This window comes from Mustelus asterias, chromosome 25, assembly GCF_964213995.1.
Source record: "Mustelus asterias chromosome 25, sMusAst1.hap1.1, whole genome shotgun sequence".
NCBI lineage: Eukaryota > Metazoa > Chordata > Chondrichthyes > Carcharhiniformes > Triakidae > Mustelus > Mustelus asterias.
Genome location: NC_135825.1, coordinates 54,003,159 through 54,028,109, shown reverse-complemented (window position 1 = coordinate 54,028,109; position 24,951 = coordinate 54,003,159). Strand labels below are relative to the sequence as shown.

The following is a 24,951-nucleotide window of genomic DNA, read 5'->3' as shown; positions in this document are numbered from 1 at the left end:
TTACAATGTCGATATAGATTCAAGTTTATTGAACATAAGATAGTTAAAAAGAGATATGGTTCCCATTTAGGTACAGTAGCAATTCACTGACATTATGAAATTGAGTTTTATAATGTGTTATCACTGCCAGAAGTATTGAATCATAGAACCACCAATTCACATCACAGGAGGTGGCCAATATTCAGCCCACTGTGAGAGTTCTGGCTGATTCATACTCTCAATCCCACTTTCCAACTTCTTCCATAGTCTTACAGATTACTGCACTTCAGTTTAATATCCAACTGCTTTTTATTATGGGATTCTGCCTGACCATTCTTTCAGGCAATTAGTTCAGAGTAAAAAAAAATCCCCCTTTAAATTTCTCTAAACCTTCTACCTATTACTGCAAATGTGTGCCTCCCGATTACAGATTTTCTAACCATTCTATTTGCATTCCTTCTAATTTTATATGTTCAATTACATTTCCCTCAGCCTCTATTAACCATAGCCTATCCGATCTTTCCTCATAACTAAAATTCTCCAGCTCCTCTGGACCTTCTCGAGTGCAATCACATTTTTCCTTCAGTGTGGTGACCAGAACTGCACGGCATACTCTAGCTGTGGCCTTAACTGTGTTTTGAAAAGTTCCAGCACAACCAGATAACGCTTATATGCTATATCTCATCAAAGATGTAATCTCATCAAAGCTTTTGTAATCACTTCATCTATCTGTCCAGCACCTTCAGGTACCTGTGGTCATGCACTCCAAGATCCCTCTGTCCCTCCTCACTTCAGTATCCTCCCATTAGTGTGTACTCTTTACCATGTTAGACTTGTCCAAATACATTATTTTATTCATGTCTGGATTGAACTCCATTTGCCTTATTCCATCTACCTGATTAGTCTACCAATATTCCCCTGCAGTCTAAATCTTTCTTCATTACCAACCACACAATCAATTTTTGTATCATCAACCAGTTTAAATCATGCTTCCTACATTCAGGTTCAAATCAGTGATACATATCACGAAAAGCAAGGAAGGGAGTATTGAGCCCTGTGCAACCAGGGTGGTCAACCATCCTGGGTTCCATGGCATTTGAGGCGGTTGCCTTGTTTCTTGGGTTGTTTGCTACTGAAACGGCCTTTGTCCCATATTTTAAATAATTGATTCCCACACACGTGGCATGCGCAGTATTCACTCCACTTGGCCTGCCCCACCGTCTGGGCAACTCAGCACCCTGCACCCCACCAGTGCAGTCTGGACAAGCCCACACCCTCCCATATCCCGCTCCCATAATTTGGACAGGAGCAAACCCGTTGCCTCATCCAGTGTGCCACCCCCACATGTCAAAGTGTGCCTTAATTTTCCCTCATCCCTAAGAGTTGGTCACCTTGTGCAGAACCCCATAGCTTTCCAATTGCAAAATATCACCCTTGTATCCCAGCTGTCAGCCAACTTTGGAATCAATTTGCCACGTTGCTATGGATCCTGTGGATTTTTACTTTTGTGACCACATCCTTCCCTACCTTCTCACTCATGAAGACAATTCACAAATAAGTTTAGACAAGATAATTGTCTGCCTCTACATTTTAAAATTCCCATCTTATTCTAAACCTGGGAATCATTTTGAAATTTAGGTGAAGCTCATTGTTGCCTTTAATTATGGAGGAAACCCCATGATCAATGTGGCGACGGGTTCACAAGTCATGGAATAACTGAAGGTCAGGTATAATTACAGTAATTGCAATACTTTTGCACTCGCTACGAGACCAGAACATTGAGGGTCTCAGCATGTTGATTACTTCAAATGCTTGCCTTTCAGAGATTCGTCTACCATAATTATTAGGTTTTTAAAAAGGGAGACAGGTTGCAGCAGTGTTTCTAAAGGGACAGTCTGGGTGAAATCCCAGATTTTGATCTTAGTTCCTTTTTGCATGACAAGAGAGAAAATGATTCCATTGAAAGGGCTAATTACTGAAGCTGTCGCAATTCCAATGTTTTTGGCAACTTAGCCAAAATGACGGCAAAGAACTGAAACATTTTATATGGGCAAAGGATGGAAATGTTAAATCAGTCAAAAACTGAAGAACGGTGCCTTTTTCAGCTGGGAAATGAAAACTACCCACCCTCTCCCACTATTCCATGTTGGCATTCCAGTATGTCATAAATCATATTGATAAACAGCATCTCCACAAGACCAATGAAAACAGGCAGAGGCTTTATTTAGGCTGTTCCAAAAGGCAGATTTCTGGGGCAATTGAATGCAAAAGGACATCCTTATTTCTAAGGAACTTACTTGGAAAGGTTTTATTGAATCAAATCTACCCTCAAGTGAGGGGTCTAATTGTCCAATTAACGTATATGGACAAAGATCTGTTGATATTTTGGAGATCCTGTTCTCAAGAGACAAGGAAATAACAGAGAGCACAGTGCTAGTGGATGGGAAGGGAAAACATAGCCGAGCAGTCGACTTTGGTTGTTCTGCTTAGAAGTTTCACCACGATATGGAGGATGACTTGCACATTTTTGTTGCTAGCTTCTGACCTATCTCAAGATGAACAATATTCTTGCTGTTCACAGCATGGCATAACAAAGCAAAACCAAACTCCTACTGAGATCTTTAATCACTTCTTTATTATTCAGTTCGGCCCATTTGTTCATATCTGGTATGTGTACCAACTGCATGCGTGTGTGTGTGGAGTGAGTCAGAGATATATAGCAAGCCGGTCTAAGACTGTTCTAACAGTAATCAAATTCATTAATGTTCAAATGAAATTCCCTTTTGAATGCGATGTGAAGAGGAAAAATGGGAAGGGTTACAGGCAGGAAAATGGCACCAAGTTAACTGCACAGAGAGCCAATGCAGACACGATGGGATGAATGGCTCCCTTCCACCTTGTAATCTTGTTCTGCAATGTAATGTTTTAAGTCAAATATTGGTATGTTGACACTCCCTTCCTTAGCATACTAGAATGCTGGACCTTTGGGGAAGATTGTATGCAAATGTAGAACATAATGTTGTAGCACATTTCTTCTAACAGCCACACCCAAGCCAGAGGTGCAGGTCATACCACATACTTCTTTAGTGCGAAGTGATGCATTTTGGAAGAAATAATGTAGGGAGGAGTTATACAATAAATGGCAGAGTCATCAGGAGTATAGAAACACAGAGGAACCTAGGTGTGCAAGTCCACAAATCCTTGAAGGTGGCAACACAGGTGGAGAAGGTGGTGAAGAAGGCATATGGTATGCTTGCCTTTATAGGACGGGGTATAGAGTATAAAAGCTGGAGTCTGATGATGCAGCTGTATAGAACGCTGGTTAGGCCACATTTGGAGTACTGCGTCCAGTTCTGGTCGCCGCACTACCAGAAGGACGTGGAGGCGTTAGAGAGAGTGCAGAGAAGGTTTACCAGGATGTTGCCTGGTATGGAGGGTCTTAGCTATGAGGAGAGATTGGGTAGACTGGGGTTGTTCTCCTTGGAAAGACGGAGAATGAGGGGAGATCTAATAGAGGTGTACAAGATTATGAAGGGGATAGATAGGGTGAACGGTGGGAAGCTTTTTCCCAGATCAGAAGTGACGTTCACGAGGGGTCACGGGCTCAAGGTGAGAGGGGCGAAGTATAACTCAGATATTAGAGGGATGTTTTTTACACAGAGGGTGGTGGGGGCCTGGAATGCGCTGCCAAGTAGGGTGGTGGAGGCAGGCACGCTGACATCGTTTAAGACTTACCTGGATAGTCACATGAGCAGCCTGGGAATGGAGGGATACAAACGATTGGTCTAGTTGGACCAAGGAGCGGCACAGGCTTGGAGGGCCGAAGGGCCTGTTTCCTGTGCCGTACTGTTCTTTGTTCTTTAGGGCTGGGATCAAGTATGAAACCAGTATTCTTTGATAAGATTAATTCACTCATTTACCTCAACTGTTATGAAATACAAGGTTTTTCCATTAAAAATAACAGATTTTGCAATGCCTCTCAACAAAAATTATATTATACAAAGGTTTACAAAAATCAGTCTGCTTGTGATTTTTTAAAAAATTCTCCTGTTCAAAAGGTACCAATTCTCACTTCGGCACGATTCTCTGGACGTCAACTTATATTCGAGTCTTTACCTTGAATCTAGGCAGAGTATTCATTGTGAGGCAGGGTATCAATACCAAGTCTAATCCCATCTCTAACACAGTTCAGGCTTTTCGAAATACATCCTGGGCACTTCTCATCTCCCCACAGAGATGGGGTGGCTGATTCAAGTGCGTCTATTTATACTCTGGCTGCGATTCGATAATTTAGCACAAATCAAGCATCAAATTTCCAACTCTGCATTTTCACTCCATGCTGTGCATTTGCAAACGCAACCATTATACTAAGCTGGGTGTCCACGATTTTTTTTCCCTTTGCTGCAAAATAAGCTGCAAAGTTTCCAGTTATACAGTTGTGTTTTCTTAGAACTTCTTTTTTGATCAGCAAAGATTGTTTTTGTAGCTTAACTCAGCTGATAGCACACTTAGACCCTAAGATACATGATACAAAGGTTGAAAAGTCTCGGTAGTGGTGAGCAAGTGTTTCATTGTCAAATTTACCACCTTCCTGTTGAGATGTTAAACAGTTTGTTGAGTGAAAACTAGAGATGCACTAGTTTAAAGGAATGGAGTGTCTCCTGGGTTCTGAGCTAACAAAAAAGCGATGCAATAATCTGGAGTAACTGATTACTCATCTCATTGTTCTTGATGATAGCTCACTGGGCACAGCATGTCTTTGTGTTTGCATTCATAATAACTGCAGACTTCAAATAATTTGCTGCATGCGAAATGCTCCGAGGTATTTGAAATGCAGTGATGTAATATGCAAATCTTTCCCAGTATATTAAATGCTCTGAGGTTTTTGAAATGTAATGAGGTACAATGTAAATCTGCCTTCGAGTCTGTTGATCTCGAATTTCTCTCAAACATGTTCTCCTAAAACGATGGTAATTACGTTAGGAAGATGGTTCACCACATTAGTTGCTGTCCTTGCACTCTTTTGCCTCATACTTATTTTTCACTTGAGTGTTTTCAATAGCTTGTTACAATTTTGACATTCCTGAGATGATATTGCGACTTAAACTTTAAATTTACAGCTCATGAAGGGGGTCATGTGACCTGCCAGGCAGACTGCAGAACAGGTCATGTGATCTATTCTTCAGCATGCCTGACAGTAAACCAGGGCGATTCCCCCTCAACGTCCAAATCTCTTTACAAGTTCACAGTCTCGTGAATTTCCTGTTACTCAACAGTAAATGACAATTAAGTAACAAGTAAATGACGATTTAAGCGTCCATAGGACTCTTAAATCGGCCTCGCAGGTCGAGGAGGTGGTTAAGAAGGCGTATGGTGTGCTGGCCTTCATCAATCGAGGGATTGCATTTAGGAGTCGGGAGATAATGATGCAGCTATACAAGATCCTCGTCAGACCCCACTTGGAGTACTGTGCTCAGTTCTGGTCGCCTCACTACAGGAAGGATGTAGAAATTATTGAAAGGGTGCAGAGAAGATTTACAAGGATGTTGCCTGGATTGGGTGGCATGCCTTATGAGGATAGGTTGAGGGAGCTCGGTCTTTTCTCCTTGGAGAGACGAAGGATGAGAGGTGACCTGATAGAGATGTACAAGATGTTGAGAGGTAAAGATTGGGTGGATCCTCAGAGGCTTTTTCCCAGGGCTGAAATGATTGCTACGAGAGGACACAGGTTTAAGGTGCTGGGGAGTAGGTACACAGGAGATGTCAGGGGTAAGTTTTTCCACACAGAGGGTGGTGGGTGAGTGGAATCGGCTGCCATCAGTGGTGGTGGAGGCAAACTCGATAGGGTCTTTTAAGAGACTTCTGGATGAGTACATGGGACTTAATAGGATTGAGGGTTATAGGTAAGCCTATATATAGGCCTAGGTAGGTAGGGACATGACCGGCGCAACTTGTGGGCCGAAGGGCCTGTGTGTGCTGTAGTTTTTCTATGTTCTAATAACATACTGACCTTTGACCTGCTGTAATGGCAATTGGAGAAGGTCCGTTTGGAGGTCGAGGTTCTTCACAAGTCCTCATTTCCACCTCAACTTTATCGAGGAACTAGGGGGAAGAGAAGTGGAAAATATGCTTGAAGATGTTACATTGCAAGTGAATGACAATTACAGCGCTTACCCTAAAAGTCCACGAGAATAATTTCTGAAGCTAAGACTCCATGTGAATCTCCACTAATATATTTTGATATGCAGCGTACAGGCAGGAGTCAATTGTGACCTTTTTTGGTTTATTGATTCCACATAACAGAAGCTCCCAGCTTGGATACTCCAACTGTAGGAATATTTCATTGCACTATTTTTTCTCCCCCTCCGAAGCAAAATCCAAATTACAGAAAATTTATTCCTGAAACTCGGGTACACACGATCTGAATTTTTCACAAGGATCAAGCTAATTCTCTGTCTGGCATTCTGGGGGAATATTTCTTTATGTAATTGCTTTATACATGATCTATTTACATACCATTCGGTTCATTGTTTAAATATTCTGCTGCTATAAAAAAGTGATATTTCATTAAGGTACAGGAATAGAAGATGCATGCATTACTGAAGTTTGCAGTGTCCGAGGGCACTGTCAGACCTTGTGCGCTTCTTGGGCACCGCAGAGACTGGGTTGTATTATCGACCCCTTAAATCACATTTTGATTTAATGTTTTAAGTTTCCTTTCTGCTTTGTCTTTTGTTTCAGGCTGTTGCCTTCTTTTTGGGGGGGATGCCCTTCTTGCTTTGTCCCTGACTTTACTTAATTTAGTTTATTTGGTTGGCATCAAAAGAAATGCATCACTGAAGTTAATGTTCAACTTATTCTAACTTTATTTCCTCTGTTTCAAACAGCTACCATGCTCAACATACCTACATGTTACTTTAAAAACGAGCCAGTGCTACTCTTCAAGAACTAGGGACGAGGGAAGAGCAGCAACAAATCATATATGACTTTCTGTGAGAATTTTCAAAGCCAATCCAAAATTTATAATTCAAAATGGAGCAGAGGTGCAGTTAATGTAAAATATTGGAACATTTGTGAATATATCTCTGATCTGCATGATTAATACTGGGCAAGACAGACATCCCTTACAGTTTGGGAATCTATCTTACCAGGCAAATGGGGTGAGTCTTCAGCTTCGTCCATTGTATCTGAATAAAAAGAGCGATGATCAACAATTATTTCTTAGAATAAGCACAATGAAGACCTGCTGGCTGTTTTTGACATCAACAATATGATCAATATTACATTACTAGTCAAGTTACAGTCCCTTGCATCAAAAATCGTTGTTAAAGCAATTTCACAAGATGAAATTGACAAGATTCAAGGACCAAATGCGCCTATTCAGCTGGTGCAAATAAAGTTTGTTTTATGACCTGCAAACCAGTGAGATTGATAGACTGAAGTGCTTTGAAATGCTGAAATAGATGGTGTGTATTTTTAATCATATTGTAATAATTTATTGAAAAGGTAACCTGTAGCATATTAATATGTATCCCCTTATTCTATGCTCCAACATCCTTGGATTCAGTTATCAATTTTAAAAAAATCAAAGATTAATAACCACCATTCCCCACAATAGCAACATGAGATAACTTGTCAACCTATATTTTCCAGAAGTCTGTTGACCAGCTATGTGAACTTCCAAAACATTATAAGGACAACATTACTTTTATATATGAGAGCAGCCACACGAGAGACCTCTTTCTTGTAGGCCTCTCCTTACTTTCGTATACATTCCTGACAACCTTGGATTATATGACCATTAATCGCAGCAAAAGGTGGCGACAGTCTGTCTATTCTATCTAACAAAACCTGCCACAAGAGCTAAGCTGTTAGAGTGAGCTGGAGAATTCAGATGAAGATGTGCTACAGGATCACTTCTGTCATCACCATAACAATACGAGACAATCTTGCAGCAGGTAATGTTCTTTGTTTTGTCACATTGCTCACGCCAGTGGTCTGGAGTGCAGTCCAGGCGGTTTTACATCCATGTGAAACCAAATGTTAATCACAGGCTCGGTTGATGCTCTGAATAAACGTTTGTTTTCCTGCAGTACAGCTGGAATGAGTCAAGATTTTTTGACATTGAAAGTCACCTTAACTTTCACTACTCCGTAAGTAAAAGCTGATGGAGCATTACTTACCCTAATGGCTGCCTTGTTGCAGTATACCCTGGTTATAGCAAGCCAAGTGGGCAGATCGAGCACATTTTGGAGTACTTCCTCATCCAGTTCCAAATTCGTCAGCTGACCCTCGCCTTTAAGTGTACTTACGTTGATTTTGTCAGGAGAGAGATTCTTTGTAAACCTAAAATACAAATTAAACAAATGGGTCATACGGCATGAATGGTATTGGGACCCCTACATATTGGAGTATATTTAAAATCGCCACTTCAAAATTACTTGGTTAACATTTACATTGTGCTGCTACAGTTCGGAAACATTCTGAAAAAATTCACCTTGGGGAAGGAGGATAAAGGGTAGGAAAGGACAAAAAAAAAGTAACAATAAGCAACTCTAAGTATGGTGAAATAGACATGAGAAGTGACTGAACTATGTTCCCAAAGATGGGCTTTGAGAATTATGTGGAGTGAGAAACTGGAGGAAGAAGGAACAACTCTATCTTCCTTGTTCCGTTTGAAGTCTTGCCAAACAATGGTAGGAGAGCGAAGTCACCGTCAAAAAGACAAAAGGAGATGGTTAGAGAAATTTGAAGGGCACTTCAAAATCATCAGACAGGGAACACAGATTTAGTGAGAAGGGAAAGGAAGGGCTGGTTGAGTGGGATTGGGTGGAGTCCGCTGAAATTTCACCGAGGAGAAGGTGGAGGTTGAAAAACTGCCAAGAAGGACATGGTTACCAAAGCAAGGATAAGTCTCTTCAGTAATGTTATGAGCCAGGGTTAAGATGGAAATCAGCAACAGCGAAGCCTTAGCTTCAGGTCCTTAAATCATTTCCAGAAGACAAGAGGAGAACTTCTTACTAACTACATAATAATGACTAGAAATTAACTTGGAATCTGAAGTACTTTGTTGAATTCCAGAGTTAAGAACATAAGAAATAGGAGCAGGTGTAGGCCATCTAGCCCCTCGAGCCTGCCCCGCCATTCAATAAGATCATGGCTGATCTGAAGCGAATCAGTTCCACTTACCCGCCTGCTCCCCATATCCCTTAATTCCCTTATCGATCAGAAATCTATCTACCCGTGATTTAAACATATTCAACGAGGTAGCCTCCACCACTTCAATGGGCAGAGAATTCCAGAGATTCACTACCCTCTGAGAGAAGAAGTTCCCCTCAACTCTGTTCTGAACCGGCCCCCACTTATGTTGAGGCTGTGCCCTCTAGTTCTGGTTTCCCTTCTAAGTGGAAAGAATCTCTCTACCTCTACCCTATCCAGCCCCTTCATTATCTTATATGTCTATATAAGATCACCCCTCAGCCTTCTAAATTCCAACGAGTACAGACCCAATCTGTTCAATCTCCCCTCATAAGCTACACTCCTCATCTCCGGTATCAACCTGGTGAACCTTCTCTGCACTCCCTCCAAGGCCAATATATCCTTTCGCAAATAAGGGGGCCAAAACTGCACACAGTACTCCAGTTGCGGCCTCACCAGTGCCTTGTATAGTTGCAGCAAGACCTCCCTGCTTTTATATTCTATCCTCTTCGTGATAAAGGCCAACATTCCATTCTCCTTCTTGTTCACCTGCTGCACCTGCAGACTGAGTTTTTGCGATTTGTGCACAAGGACCCCCAGGTCCCTCTGCACAGTAGCTTGATGTAATTTTTCTCCATTTAAATAATATTCTAATTTACTATTATTTCTTCCAAAGTGGACCTCACATTTGCCAATCTTATATTCCATCTGCCAGATCCTCGCCCACTCGCTCAGCCTATCCAAATCTCTCTGCAGACTTTCCGCTTTCCCACTCATCTTCGTGTCATCAGCAAACTTTGATACCCTACACTCAGTCCCCTCCTCCGGATCATCTATGTAAATGGTAAACAGTTGAGGCCCCAGCACCGATCCCTGCGGCACGCCACTGGTCACCAACTGCCAACCAGAAAAGCACCCATTTATTCCAACTCTCTGCTTCCTGTTAGATAGTCAATCCCCAATCCACACCAACACCTTACCCCCAACTCCGTGTACCCCAATCTTGTGCAGCAACCTTTTGTGAGGCACCGTATCGAATGCCTTCTGGAAATCGAAAAACACCACATCCACCAGATCCCCTCTGTCAACCGCACTAGTCACATCTTCATAAAAATCCAGTAAATTCGTCAAACACGACTTTCCCTTCATGAATCCATGCTGCGTCTGCTTGATCGAACCATTCTTATCCAGGTGCTCTGCTATTTCCTCTTTAATGATGGATTCCAGCATCTTCCCAACTACGGACGTTAAGCTAACCGACCTATAGTTACCCGCCTTTTGTCTACTTCCTTTTTTAAACAGCGGCATAACAGTAGCTGTTTTCCAATCAGCCGGCACTACCCCAGAGTCCAGCGAATTTTGATAAATAACTACTAACGCATCTGCTATTACCTCAGCCATTTCTTTCAGTACCCTGGGATGCATTCCATCCGGGCCTGGGGACTTGTCTACCTTCAGTCCCATTAGTCTACCAAGCACTAGTTCTTTAGTAACAGTAATTGTATTAAGGACCTCACCTCCCTCCAACTCTCGATCTCTAATATTCGGTAAACTATTTGTGTCTTCCACCGTGAAGACCGACACAAAGAACTTATTTAAAGTCTCAGCCATTTCCTCATTTTCCACTATTAAATCCCCCCGCTCGTCCTCCAAGGGTCCAACATTCACTCTAGCCACTCTATTCCTTTTTATATATTTGTAAAAACTTTTACTATCATTTTTTATATTTTGAACTGGTTTCGTTTCATAATCTATCTTTCCTTTCTTAATCGCTTTCTTAGTCGTTCTTTGTTGTTTTTTAAAGCTTTCCCAATACACTAATTCTCCACTATTTTTGGCCGGTTGAATACCGTTTCCAATTTTGACACTCTTTTGTTCCTAGCAGCCAATCAGCCTTCCACCATAATCAACAACACAAATTTGTAAATTGTTTGATGCAATTTACGGACTAAAAATGTATGCAGGTAACAAAAATGTTTTAAAACATTAGTAATTGCCCAACTGGATTTAAGAATTTTTGCAGCATTAAACATTCTGCTCAATCCGGTTCCTACATTCCAAGAGCTTAATGCTAATTTATCTAGAACAGTGGTTCCCAAAGGGTGCGGCGCGCCACACTGGTGCGGCGAGAGAGGATGCTACGTGTGGCGGGAAGATTCAAGGACAATCAAAGAAATATTTAAACATGGTTTAAACAAGCATTGTTTTATACTTTCTGGATGTCCCACGATCATATTATAAAGTCATTGTGTTCTATGTTATGAATCAAACACTGCTAGTTGTTTTTTTTTGTTTCTGAATGTATTTCTTACCAATAAAAAATTCGGTGTGGCGCGAGCAAATTTTTATTCTGAAAGTGCGGCCCAGTGAAAAAAGTTTGGGAACCACTGATCGAGAAGAATGCATTCCCTGTTTACTCTGTACAGCATTTTGAAGGACAAAGAAACTTACGTCAACTATGCATGCGATTTCTTGGGTGTTCATTGCAAGTATGTCCAGTAACCCCACCCTTACTTAAAATAATTAATTCTAGTCCAACTCTTTTTCATCATAAAAGCTGGCAGGCTTTCATTCAATCTTTACTCATGGCACATCAATGCTCAAAATCCCCTGGCTGAATTCACATTCTGTCTGACAGCACATTGTTATTGCGCACCAGACTACAAAATCCTCACGGACATATTCATTTGAAGCTGTGGCCTTGAGATTCAACCCATTTTCTACCCGATTTGCTGAATGGTTGACATTTAAAAAAGGCATGCATGGACTTTCACGTTGACATGGAGCCAGAAATTTCCAAGCTCTTGGCACTCTGCAAACCTCCTTCACCAAACAGGGCTGAAATTCTGACTCATCAAGTACTCGGTAAGGAATAATTGATCAGTGTTCTTAAAGGAACAGAAAAGATGAACAGCTAAATATTGCAAGTGTTCCAGGATCTGGACTATCTACAAGCAGCTAACATAAAAGTACCCTATTTATTGACGTCATTCCTTCTTGGGAAACAATAGGCTGCACCAATGGTCTGTGTCACTTATTTACTGAACTTAGTCTACTGCGGCTATCGAGGCCAATTTGCGACTGGCAGTCCCCTCCGCAGTTGGCACAAGTGAATAATTTTGAGGGTGGTTGATTTTTTTTGCTTCCAGGGGGCTCTCTTTTCCAGCTATTTCTTCTGTCCTCTGGCTTTTCCATGCCTTTCCTAACCGCTCATTTCCAGCACTCCAGTCAGCAGCTAGCTCTTCCCTTGTAAAGACTCCAATCCCATCAACCGGAAGTCTTGTTGGTCTCAGGCCAAGAGCAAGCTCGTAGACAAAGACATAGAGCATGTCTTTGGAGGTTTGCCCGATGTCCATTCAGCTCACAAGATCCAGCTATCAGAGTTACTGCTGACCTATTGAGGTACAAAAGCGGGAGATCCCTGCGCACAGGTAAGCTTTTATGTCCGGCAATCTTATCTTGCCAGGTCATGCCCAATATTCATCTGGGGCAGCAAAGGTGGAATTCATTCAGTTGCCTTTCTTGGCTTGAACATTTGTCTATGCCTCACTGCTATAAATGAGGGTGCTGAGAACACAAGCCTGGTACACATGGAGCTTTTATTTTTTGTTCATTTGCTGTCAGTCCACACTCAACCTAGACATGACAGCTATGGCCTTGACAACCCTGGTGCTGATTTTGTCATCCTGGGACAGATTGCTGGTAATTGCTGATCCAAGATATGTGAAGCTGTAGACGACCCCAAGAGTGAGGTGGCGATGTTAATGGAACGTGGAGGCTCTCATCTCCTGGTGCATAATTTTGGACTAATGATTAGCGTCAGGAAGATCAAACTTCCTGCCGTTCCAGGGAACCAATCTACAATAATATAAACGCAAAATACTGCGGATGCTGGAATCCGAAACAAAAACAGAAAAATGCTGGAAAATCTCAACAGGTCTGGCAGCACCGGTGGAGCGAGAGTAGAGCCAAGTCTAGATGACCCTTTGTCAGAGAGCCAATCTACAAGCTGTTACAAGTGAACTTCAGTATGGGATGCCAGTGCAGCAGCATCAGCAAGAGCAACTCACAAACGAGGACATCACATACTTTGGTCTTGACATGCAGTCTTGCCAAATTGAGCAACTTGCCATCAGCTGTGGCAAGCACCACGTGATATCTTCATAGATAAATTTTTGAACAGTAAAGGAATTAAGGACGGCACGGTAGCACAATGGTTAGCACTGCTGCTTCGCAGCTCCAGGGACCTGGGTTCGATTCCCGGCTTGGGTCACTGTCTGTGTGGAGTTTGCACATTCTCCTTGTGTCTGCGCGGGTTTCCTCCGGATGCTCTGTTTCCTCCCACAGTCCAAAGATGGGCGGGTTAGGTTGATTGGCCATGCTAAAATTGCCCCTTAGTGTCTTGAGATGCGTAGGTTAGAGGGATTAGCGGGTAAATGTGTAGGGATATGGGGGTAGGGCCTGGGTGGGATTGTGTTCGGTGCAGACTCGATGGGCCAGATGGCCTCTTTCTGCACTGTAGGGTTTCTATGATTCTGTGATTCGAGTTGGCAAAAGCAGGATGGACAAAACTGCGATACAGACTTGACTCCAGGCCATAACCCTGGTTTACCCTGCTGCTGATCTTTAAAACTTCCAACGATGCTCTGTTGTAACTGACAAAACTGTGCATGCTCTCATGGCATGAATTTTCTGCAGCAGTTTGGAGGGTCCTTCTGTGCTAAGGTTGAGGGCTTTGGTGAGGTCTATGAAAGCACTCCATCAGCTCAAATACATGCAGGCTAGCACAACTATCAGTGACAAATGGTATTAAGATTGATATCCAACCAGAACAATCATGCATGCAGCCAATTCTAAACGCCTAGTTTAAAACAACTGTAACAAACTTAATAAAATTGCTTCCAAACAATTAATACACTGCCCAGAAAGGACCGGAACCATTCCAACAACTTATGCAAAATATTTCAGCAACACACAATTCAAATTGTTGCATGGAGCCAATCTCACAAACTGTTTATTTCCAAGCTTTAATTCTTAAATATGCAACCAGTTTGGTTAGGAGTACCTGAAAATCCTAGATGGTATGAAAGATATTTTAAAAAGGGATATAGATAGTCTAAGTGAGTGGGTGAGGGTCTGGCAGATGGAGTACAATGTTGATAAATGTGAGGTCAACCATTTTGGTCGGAATAACAGCAAAATGGACTATTATTTAAATGGTAGAAAATTGCAGCATGCTGCTGTGCAGAGGGACCTGGGTGTCCTTGTGCAGGAATCACAAGGAGTTGGTTTGCAGATGCAGCAGGTAATTAAGAAGGCAAATGGAATTTTGTCCTTCATTGCTTGAGGGATGGAGTTTAAAAACAACGAGGTTATGTTGCAGCTGGTGCTATAAGGTGCTGGTGAGGCCACACCTGGAGTACTGTGTACAGTTTGGTCTCCTTAGTTGAGAAAGGATATACTGGCACTGGAGGGGGTGAAGAGGAGATTCACTAGGTTAATTCCGGAGATGAGAGGGTTGGCTTATGAGGAGAGACTGAGTAGACTGGGGCTATACTCATTGGAATTAAGAAGAATGAGGGGAGATTTTATAGAAACATATTATGCAGGGAATAGAAAAGATAGAAGCAGGGAAGTTGTTTCCACTGGCGGGTGAAACTAGAACTAGGGGGCATGGCCTCAAAATAAGGAGAAGCAGATTTAGGACTGAGTTGAGGAGGAAGTTCTTCACCCAAAGGGTTGTGAATCTGTGGAATTCTCTACCGAGTGAAGCAGTTGAGGCTACCTCATTGAATGTTTTTAAGGCAAGGATAGATATATTTTTGAACAGTAAAGGAATTAAGGGTTATGGTGAGCGGGCGGTAAGTGGAGCTGAGTCCATTAAAAGATCAGCCATGTGAAAAACAGATAAGAATGTTGCTTCTGCAGGAGAATCACAAGACGACTGATAAGGTATGGATAGGGTTAAACTGGCTGGAACAAAGGAAAGCCAGTACTGCAGCTGGTCACGTACAGTGTGGGCGTTCACACAGAAGGTGGCGCGAAAATGGGAGATAAGGATGGGAGGGAACAGCCAAATAAGGGACAAAGTAAACATGGACGGGGACGGCCAAGCTGGATAGCAGGGGCAGTAAACAAAGGCGGAGTTAACCTAGGGCTTATGATAGGTGATATCCGATAACACGAACACCAATTGCGAAGAAGGGGAGGGATTGAGAGACACAAAGAACCTGAATAAAAGTATATGTGAGATAATCCAGGGTGTGCCTATTTGCTAGCCACCCGTTCTTGCAAGACCGTTAAATAAAAATGTTTGCTACTTCAGAATTTGACTTGGAGTCAAATTATTTGCAAAGTGAGCTTCGTTTCTCACAGCCATGATCTTATTGAATGGCGGAGCAGGCTCGAGGGGCCAGATGGCCTGCTCCTAGTTCTTATTAATTCAAGTTCTTTCTTCTACACATAACCTCAACAAGTTAATATGCTCCTATACTGAGCAAAACACATCAGGATGTCAAACCCAAACAGAATTTCGTTACAAAAACACATGAAATATAGTTAACTCTGGAAATTACTTGTCAGCTACTTGGAACTGTGCCCAGAGACCAGCTCCTTGCTCCCATTCACACCACACAAGCTATTATTTTTGTGACATTAGAGTTTGAATATTTGCACACCATGTTTTGGCCAGTTATTTCTTGACTTAAAATCTAGTACGATTGCTACACTTCAGCACATTTATACAAAATTCCTTCAAACATGGGTATCAAAAGATTTGGTGTACTGATTGACCCAAGATACAAGTTAGGATTGTTATCTGCACAAACTATTACAGGGCCTAAGCAGCCATTTTACCAAAGCAAAACTTCATGTCTAATACTGTGAAATACTTAAGGTAAACAGAACGGTTTGGAGAAATTAAATCTGTCCACATCAGGCCCTCTGCTAAAACGCCCCAGTGTGTGGCGTCAGACTGCTTGTCTATCATCTAATCCAGGATGAACCATAATCTTCCTCCCAGCTAAACACGGGTTGTTAAAGTCATCACATTTTGCTCCTGCCACAGCTCCATTACCTGACATTGATCCAATCCCGTTCCCAGGCCATTGTCTCCAGTTGAAGCAAATTTTTCACAACCTTGCTGTCCTCTTCAGCAATTCCCTATATTCTTTCGACCACCGACTTCCACATCTGTATTATTCCTCACCTCCAACCACTGAACCACTAACCACCTGCAGACTCAAAACTACTTCAACATTGTCCTAGCCAGCCTCTTGTTCTCCAACAACATGAGCTCATCCAAAACCTGTGTAGGTTGGGAAATGCCAGCCAATTCCTGTACACCAACCCACTTGTTGGTGGTCTACACTGGCTGCCAGTTTCTGAAAACTGATACTCATTCTTTTAAGTTCCTCAAAAGCCTCACCCAGCCATACGGTTTAACCTCCTTCAACCATTCAACTTCCTTCCTCAGCATTATCTCCATCCCTCAGGCTCCTGCCCTCTATACTGAGTCTTGCCTTAAATATTCCCATATTGTGGCATTATTTCCTCTCACTGACAGCCAGTGATTTCACGGGACCATGGCACGCTAAATGCTGAATTTCATCACCCTGTGAAACTTACTGGCACAGCCTTCCGGCACTTCATTGAATTTTATAGCACAGAAGAAAGCCACTTGGTGCAGTGTTCAAATCAGTTCTCTAAAAAAAAGTTGTCTATTTAGTCCATTTTCCCTGCCTCCTCCCCATTGATTAAAATAATACACACATCTCTGGAGAAATTACATTCTGTTCCTATCACCCTTTCCTGTCAGGTATCCTACTTTCCAATTATGTATAAAGAAAATTCCTCCAATCAATGTCCCCTCTAATTGTTCTTTGTAGTGGGCAGTTACAGATTTCTTTGAACATGACTATCTTATTCGCGCTTACATTTTAAATCTCACTGAACATCCACAAAGCTCAGTGGCCCGTTTAGTTCAATGCACAGGAAGTCTGGCTCAGATCATAAGGAATCTTAAATCCATTCACCTTGCTTAAGTGAAATAAATCTCACAAGTCAAATGATCCCTCATCCATTAACCTAGACAGCTTCAATTACTGTGTTTCAGGCTGGGTTATGTGGCTCGTTCATTGCTGAAGGCAAGTTTTTATTGATGTACAGCAGCATGGCCAATGATCAAAACTACATCCTGAATCGGCCCATCACAAAACATTAGCTGCTCATTGACTCAAAACCAATTGATCGCCTTCATCCCGGGCTGTGTTTACAATCTGCTCGTGATTGGTTGTGCCCAGTGGCGTGTTTCCAAATCTTTCTGCTCTGTTTGGCTCACAGTTGAGTTTTGGGCCTTGAGAACTTGAACGGTGTGCACTCTTGAATCTCGGTCTTAATCTATGGCTGGCAGCCAGACACTCTGCAGGTCTACCCCCATAATCTTCATTCACAAAACTTGCCACTCCATCTCCTCACAGGCTTATTGACTACTGGGGTGTGTTCTAGAATCTCTCCACCCCCACCCCTCGCCGTGCCGCCCAATCTCCCCAAAACCCTCTTCCACAACCCTTGACCTGGGAATCTGAAGCTCTCTCATCTTCTGAAACTCAGTTTTTGGCAGTGTTCTGGATTGGCCCCTGGCTTTCCTGCTTTCTCACTTGGTTCTCCCTCCAGTTCCACCTTGTCCAGTCAAAGATACACCGTTGAGCTCACTCTTCTATTCTAATCAGATTTCCTCCCTCCTGCGCTCAAAGCTTGTCCAATCACAGCTGTATTTTTCCTGCTCTCCCGCCAGCTGCTTGCATTTTTGCAGTTAGGGTTTAATGCGCTGCCCAGTTCCCCCCCCTGCTCAAAGTTGCAGTCAGGCCCATTTATTACAGCACGAGACACATTCCAGGCAGCTGTGTAGCCGCGTACCAGAGAGGGAACATTGCCCCCAACCTCTCCCATTGCCCCCAACCTCTCCCATTGCCTTCCATTCATGCCCTCTCTGTTGCATCACTGTTAATACCAAACCAGAGCTGATTGAAGCCAGATCTCAAATTGATAGAAGTTCAGCAAATGTGGAATAAACCAATTACAAAGGCTTCTTTACAAAACTCTTACCTGCAGGGAGCTTCTGAATAATTCTTCAGTTGTGTGACAGGTTATCAGACAAATCATGGTTAGTTAAAATAAAAGTTTAGATGACACTTTTGAAATCTAACGAGCTTCACTAAATTATGACATACTAGCATAGTAAAGAGTTGTGGCTCAATATGGGAGGACCAAAAGGTTCAACATGCTTCAGTGTACCACGGTGGCTTGTCCTTGGAGTCTTCACAGGGGTTTAGCGTCGAGTACTAGCTGTCAGGCATTTTTCCTCGGAATTGAAATGAAAGGAATTTGAATTGAAATAGAAAACGCTGAGAGCACGCTGGTGGAAGCGGGGAATGTATTGGCAGTCTTGTTAACTCATGATACAGATCAGCAAGATCACAAATTCTAATCCGCTTCAGTGGTTACTCAATAGGTATCAGGGCAGCAGTGGGACAATAATTGGTTTGTGTCCTGAATCAGGGTAAGAAAAGATGAAGTTCAGATTTTGTTAATCTGCTCTCCACAAATTAATAACCTGCAAGATATTTATTGTTTGGGTGCGTGTGGCCATTGGATCCAATGAGGACAGTTGGATTTGATCTGCTTCAGCAACCTTCACCCACAGATACAGCCCCATGAACATGTGCAATTTGACCTCTGTGACCCTGTGTGGAATGCAGAACATACCATATAGTATGTAATATTCAAGTTTACAAGACAACTGGTTATTGTCATGACAGTAGGTACAACAACTACTCGAGACCATCACCCGAAGGAAAATGGGTGGGTGGATGGAGTAACAATGTTTTTCCAGTTTTTGCAGGAAAATCAGAAAAGTCTCAATAGGGGAAGGCTAAGAGCAGGTTATTCAGAGTTGCTAAGCAAAGATAAACAATTCTTGCCTTATAAGGTGCTGACTGTGACTCTAATGGCCGCAGAAAGCAGCTCTGAATCTCCAGGGAACACTACACAGCTTGTTTATATAAACAATATACAAACGACCAGTTCATTTGTCTGCACTGACCACAATCCCACCCAGGCCCTATTCCTGTAACCCCACATATTTACCCTGCCACTCTTCCGATACTAGGGTCAATTTAGCATGGCCAATCAACCTAACCCGCACATCTTTGGATTGTGGGAGGAAACCCACGCAGACACGGGGAGAACGTGCAAACTCCACACGCAGACAGTGACCCGAGGCCAGAATTGAACCCAGTCCCTGGCGCTGTGAGGCAGCAGTGCTAATCACTGTGCCACCGTGCCGCCCATTGACATTGAGATGTGGCTTAATACTTAATCTGTAAAGTATGTAATCTGAGATTTGTTTACAGGGTGAAGAGTTGAAAACGCACGATCAGCATTTGAATCTCAAGCTAGAGAGAGAGAGAAATGGAAATGTGACATCCTTTCGGGCTGACTGGTATGTTCTTGGTTAAACTTGCATGTCTATCTAACTGGTTATATTTTACACGTGTTCCATTCTATGCTGTGTGACTCAGCCACTTGAGGGAAATAAAATTTTCCAACTTAAAAGTAAATGCAATTTGGAATCACTGTGCTGGAACATCTTGCTCCCAAGACAAAAAGTACAAATCGAGATATAAAGAAATATTCAGTGAGATTCAGCTGGGGAACACGAAATGCAGCCAACTGTTAACAACATTTCTGAAAAGCTTCAAGATTTTACATTTAAAATGGCCCAGAGTATTTCCAGGAGCAGCAGATATGATGCAGTTCTATAAATTAAATATATTCTAGGCCTCAAATTCCCCAAATTATCCCCAAATAATTCCTGTACAGCTGAAATCTGACTGGACTGGAGTTTGGGGCAAAACTGGCAGAATCTGGTATTAAGTGGACTTTGTATAAACTCGTCACTAAAGGAGGATGTTGTGAGATACTTCCCACCAATGTTGAAAATTCCAGTTATTGAGTGTCCTAATTGGCAACTGGGAAAAGCACTGGCTCAAAATGGAGACTGAATATTTCAACTGGCGAGCAATTCTAATTACATCTTAAAGATGTAATCATGTAGTTGTGACAGTGCAATATATTAATTTGATTGATCAAAATGGACATTGGCTTTTCCTGGTTATCTTGTATTATATTAGGTTGGTTAATACTGTAGATGGTGGGTGTAGATTACAGGAAGATATAAATGGGTTGGTCAGATGGGCAGAACAGTGGCAAGTCATATTTAACTGTACAAAGTGCGAGATGATGCACTTTGGAAGAAAAAACAAGATGAGGGAGTATTTAATGAATGGCAGGATTCCGGGGCTCAGAGAAACAAACAGATCTTGGGTTAATTATTCACAGATTGCCGAAGGTGGCAAAGCACGTGAATAGGATAGTTAAGAAGGCACATGGGACACTTGCTTTCATCAGTCGTGGCATAGAGTATAGCAGCAAGTGTTGGTTAGGCCACAGCTGATGCAGTGTGCAATCCTGGTCACCTCACTATAGGGAGGATGTGATAGCACTCGAGGGGATACAGAGGAGATTCACCAGGATGTTGCTTGGGATTGAGTATTTGAGCTATAAGGAGAGACTGGATAGTCTTGAATTGTTTTCTTTCGAGCCGACAAGGCTCAGGGGAGGACCTGATTGAGTTGCATAAGATTATGTATGGTATGGACAGGTTGAGTATGGAGCAGCTATTCCCCTTGATTGAGGGGTCAATCACGAGGGGGCAAAGTTTTAGGATAAGGGGTAGGAGATTCGAGAAAAAACTTTTTCACTCAGAGGGTGGTGGGCATCTGGAATGCACTGCCTGGGAAGGTAGTGGAAGCTGGAAACCTTACAACTTAAAAAAGATATTTGGATGAGCACTTGAAATATCATAACATTCAAGGGTATGGTTCTGAATGTATGAACAAACAATAATTCTGATCCAAGTTGCCCTGTGTCACTTTAAAAATTGACCTCAAACCGAGGCTTTGAGGAAACACCATAGCCAATTTCCAAAATTAAAAGACCTCAGCTTACAATCTGACAGTAAGAAAATAAAGGTCTATATTACAAGTGAATTTTGGCAATCAGGCATTCCAGGTTTCAAAGGAAAAGCAATGTACACAAATCTTTCAAAGCACACATGAAAAACATAACATTTTAAATATTCTGAAAAGATTTCTTTATGATCAGCATACAGTTAATTACATTTGTCCTTCATATGTGAAGAACATTTTGATAATGGCTTGCACCCACACACATCAGCTTTGCATCCCTATTGTGCAGTGTTTAACTGTTATCACATTTTATGACGCTAGTTATTTGTGCCTGGTAGAGGAGAGAATGTTATTTTACCCCATTTGCTGTGCAACTTTTTTCTAATAAAGCTTGCCTACAAATAGCAAGGCATACGAGAGCTTTGGTGGAAATTAGCCAACCTCCAACACTAATAAGTCTCACAACACCAGGTTAAAGTCCAACAGGTATATTTGGTAGCACAAGCCACGAGCTTTCGGAGCACTGCCCCTTCATCAGAAAAGTGAGAGTTGTGTTCACAAACAGAGCATATATAGTCACAAACACAATTTACAAAATAATGGTTGGAATGTGAGTCTTTACAGGTAATCAAATCTTAAAGGTACAGACAATGCGAGTGGAGAGAGGGTTAAGCACAGGTTAAGGAGGTCTGTATTTTCTCCAGCCAGGACAGTTAGTGAGATTTTGCAAGCCCAGGCAAGCCGTGGGGGTTACAGATAGTGTGACATGAACCCAAGATCCCGGTTGAGGCCGTCCTCATGTGTACAGAACTTGGCTATCAGTTTCTGCTCAGCGATTCTGCGTTGTCGTGTGTTGTGTGTCTCACTAACTGTCCTGTCTGGAGACAATACACATCTCTTTAATCTGTGCTTAACCCTCTCTCCACTCATATTGTCTGTACCTTTGAGACTTGATTACCTGTAAAGACTCGCATTCTAACCATTATCTTGTAAATTAAGTTTGTGTCTATATATGCCCCGTTTGTGAACACAACTCCCACTCACCTGATGAAGGGGCAGCACTCCGAAAGCTAGTGGCTTGTGCTACCAAATAAATCTGTTGGACTTTAACCTGGTGTTGAGACTTCTTACTGTGCCTACCCCAGTCCAACGCCAGCATCTCCACATCATAACCTCCAACAGGCCAGAGATGGGTCACTTTATGATTTAGGGAAATGGTTAAAGGGAGAGGTAAAGACAAAAGTTAACGACAAGCAGATGCACAAAAAGAATTTGAAGCAACTGATATTTAAGTGGTATCTGTCTTGAGCGTTAAAAGCTCAAGGGATGTTGGAAGCAAGGGGAGGGATTTTGCAATGAAAATGCAGAAAGTAGGGGTGTGGTGTTGAAAGAGCAACCGTCAGTGGAAGAGCAAAAATCGAGCAAAATGAATAGATAAGATTGAGAGCAAAATGTCTCCAGACCAGGAGATATACCTAATATCCAGCAGTGTGCTTACTAGTTTGGTCAGAGACAATATTTTCTGGCTGGCAAGAACGAACATATGTCCATTACTTCGAAAACCAAATTGAAACAATTTTACTTAATCAAAAACCATATGACTTATTGCAGAGGAGAGTGCAATAGTAGTATAGTGATTATATAGAAAATCGGATTTGGAATATATTAAATTTTCAAAACAATGGCAATCACTGGCACTCAGCTTAGAATGTGATGCAAATTCATAGAACCATACAGCAGACAAGATATTTAAGCTTCATGTTTGTGCCAGCTAGTCCTATTCTTTCCCCTGTTTCTGTGCAATTTTTTGTTGTTAAGTATCCATACAATTTCACTTTGAAAGCTAGCATCGAAAGAACATCTATCACCCTTTCAACCAGCCCATTCCAGATCACAACTCGCTGTGCAAAATAATTTCTCATCTCCCTGTCTCATTGCCAATTACCTTAAACTTGCTTGCTCTAGTTTATCAACCTTTCTGCCATTAGCAACACATTCTCCTTACTTACTCTTTCATTAACCTCTGTTAAATCCAGATAATCTTCTTTGCTCTAGCTTTTCCCCTGTTCCTAATTCACTGAAGTCCTTCTTCCCCTGGTACCATTTGAGAAAATCTCCTCTGCACCCTCCCCAAGGTCTTGATATCCTTTCTGAAGTGTAGGGCCTAGAGTCGGACAGGTGTAACTTGTGTTTCATAAAGATTCTGCATAAATTTCTTACTTCTGTTTTTATGTCCTTTATCTATTAAGCTAAAGATTTGCGATTTAAAAAGCCTTCTTAACTTCTGTCATCTTCAAAGGGTTAGGTAAATTCCCAGGGTCCTTTCCTTCACCAGTTAAAACTCTACCATTTACTTAATGTTGGATCATCTCATTCTTTCTTCCAAAATGTTTCACTTCACACTTCTCACATTATTAGACACCAGGCAAATGATGTCTATAGTATATGGTATTCCAGCTGTGGTCTCAATCGTGCCACTTTTGATGCTTGGTCATTGTTGTAATGTAGAAAACATGACAATCTGCACACAGCAAACTCCCTTAAATGACAATGTGATAATTGATAGCTAATCTGCTTTTTGTGACATTTAATGAAGGATTTATATTGGCCAGTGAGGATAAGCACTGCTCTTCTTTGAGGGAGCACTATGGGGTCTTTTAGTTCTGCAAAAGGGCAGTAGTAGTTTCGGTTCAAGAGCTGAAGGATGGCATTGCCAACAGTGAGGCACTCCTTCAGCACTGCACTGGAGTTGTCAACCTTAACTTCTCCTGAGACGGTTGCCCTCGAGAGTCCGGTATTCAAAATTCCATTACTTTCCTCTGTTCCAGAAGTAGGTGCAAACAAATCAAAAGAAAACTTTGAGGATACGGACATAGCTGGCAACTTTGGCATTTATTACCCATCTCTAGTTGGCCCAGGGTTGCCAGCCCTCCTGGAATGGCTGGGTGTCTACCAAAATGATCAATTTCCTGGCGGACAAAGAAAGCAATCCAAGGACTTTTAAAATTATATTTTAAACACATCAGCTCCATAATTAACCAGCAATCAGCGACGGGGAGAAGAAACTACAACTCTCAGCATGAGGCATTGCCATGTGGTGACATTGCATCCGGTGCAGCACTGCCTAATTAATTCAAACCTTAGACCAAAAACAAGGCAGGAGGATTCTGACAGGCTGGATTATCATAGAAATCGTAGAATCATAGAAACCCTACAGTACAGAAAGAGGCCATTTGGCCCATCGAGTCTGCACTGACAATAATCCCACCTAGGCCTTGACCCACTACCCCACACATTTACCCCACTAATCCCTCTAACCTATACATCTCAGGACACTAAGGGTCAATTTAGCAAGGCCAATCAGCCTAACCCGCGCATCTTTGGAGTGTGGGAGGAAACTGGAGCACCCGGAGGAAACCCACGCAGACACGGGGAAAATGTGCAAACTCCACACATTGGGATAGAACTGAATTTTGTTGACGGATCAGGCTCAAGCAGCAAACGTTAGTCCAAATGAGATTGATGCTAGTAAGGATCCAATGACTTCATTTCATTAAGACCAGTGATAGGCATAAAAACTCCTCCGTTCTACTAGCTTTTAATATCCATTTGAAACCATGATGTCAAGTATTGCATTGCGCTCCTTAAGAATGATAAAGAAATTTCGCCCCTCTAAACTTTAATCATTATTCACACTCATTGCAAATTTGTCCTGTTGGCCTAATTAAAATTGACTTGTTTTCCT

The 24,951-nt window shown here is 42.1% G+C and overlaps 1 protein-coding gene and 1 long non-coding RNA gene across 3 annotated transcripts in view; one reads left to right on the top strand and one right to left on the bottom strand.

The window, feature by feature from the left end:
* The window catches only part of LOC144479186 (bridge-like lipid transfer protein family member 3A), a 152,979-nt gene that overhangs the window by 87,184 nt on the left and 40,844 nt on the right, over positions 1 to 24,951 (bottom strand). For both annotated transcript variants that reach the window (XM_078197798.1, XM_078197799.1), the window contains exons 2-4: positions 8,163 to 8,325; positions 7,128 to 7,166; positions 5,990 to 6,081 (exon numbers count right to left, since the gene is read on the bottom strand). In XM_078197798.1, coding sequence (XP_078053924.1) covers positions 5,990 to 6,081; positions 7,128 to 7,166; positions 8,163 to 8,325 — 294 coding nt within the window. The remainder of the gene's footprint in view (positions 1 to 5,989; positions 6,082 to 7,127; positions 7,167 to 8,162; positions 8,326 to 24,951) is intronic.
* The window catches only part of LOC144479187 (uncharacterized), a 32,809-nt gene continuing 27,450 nt past the window's right edge, over positions 19,593 to 24,951 (top strand). The window contains exon 1 of the long non-coding RNA XR_013495482.1: positions 19,593 to 19,678. This is a non-coding gene — a long non-coding RNA (uncharacterized LOC144479187). The remainder of the gene's footprint in view (positions 19,679 to 24,951) is intronic.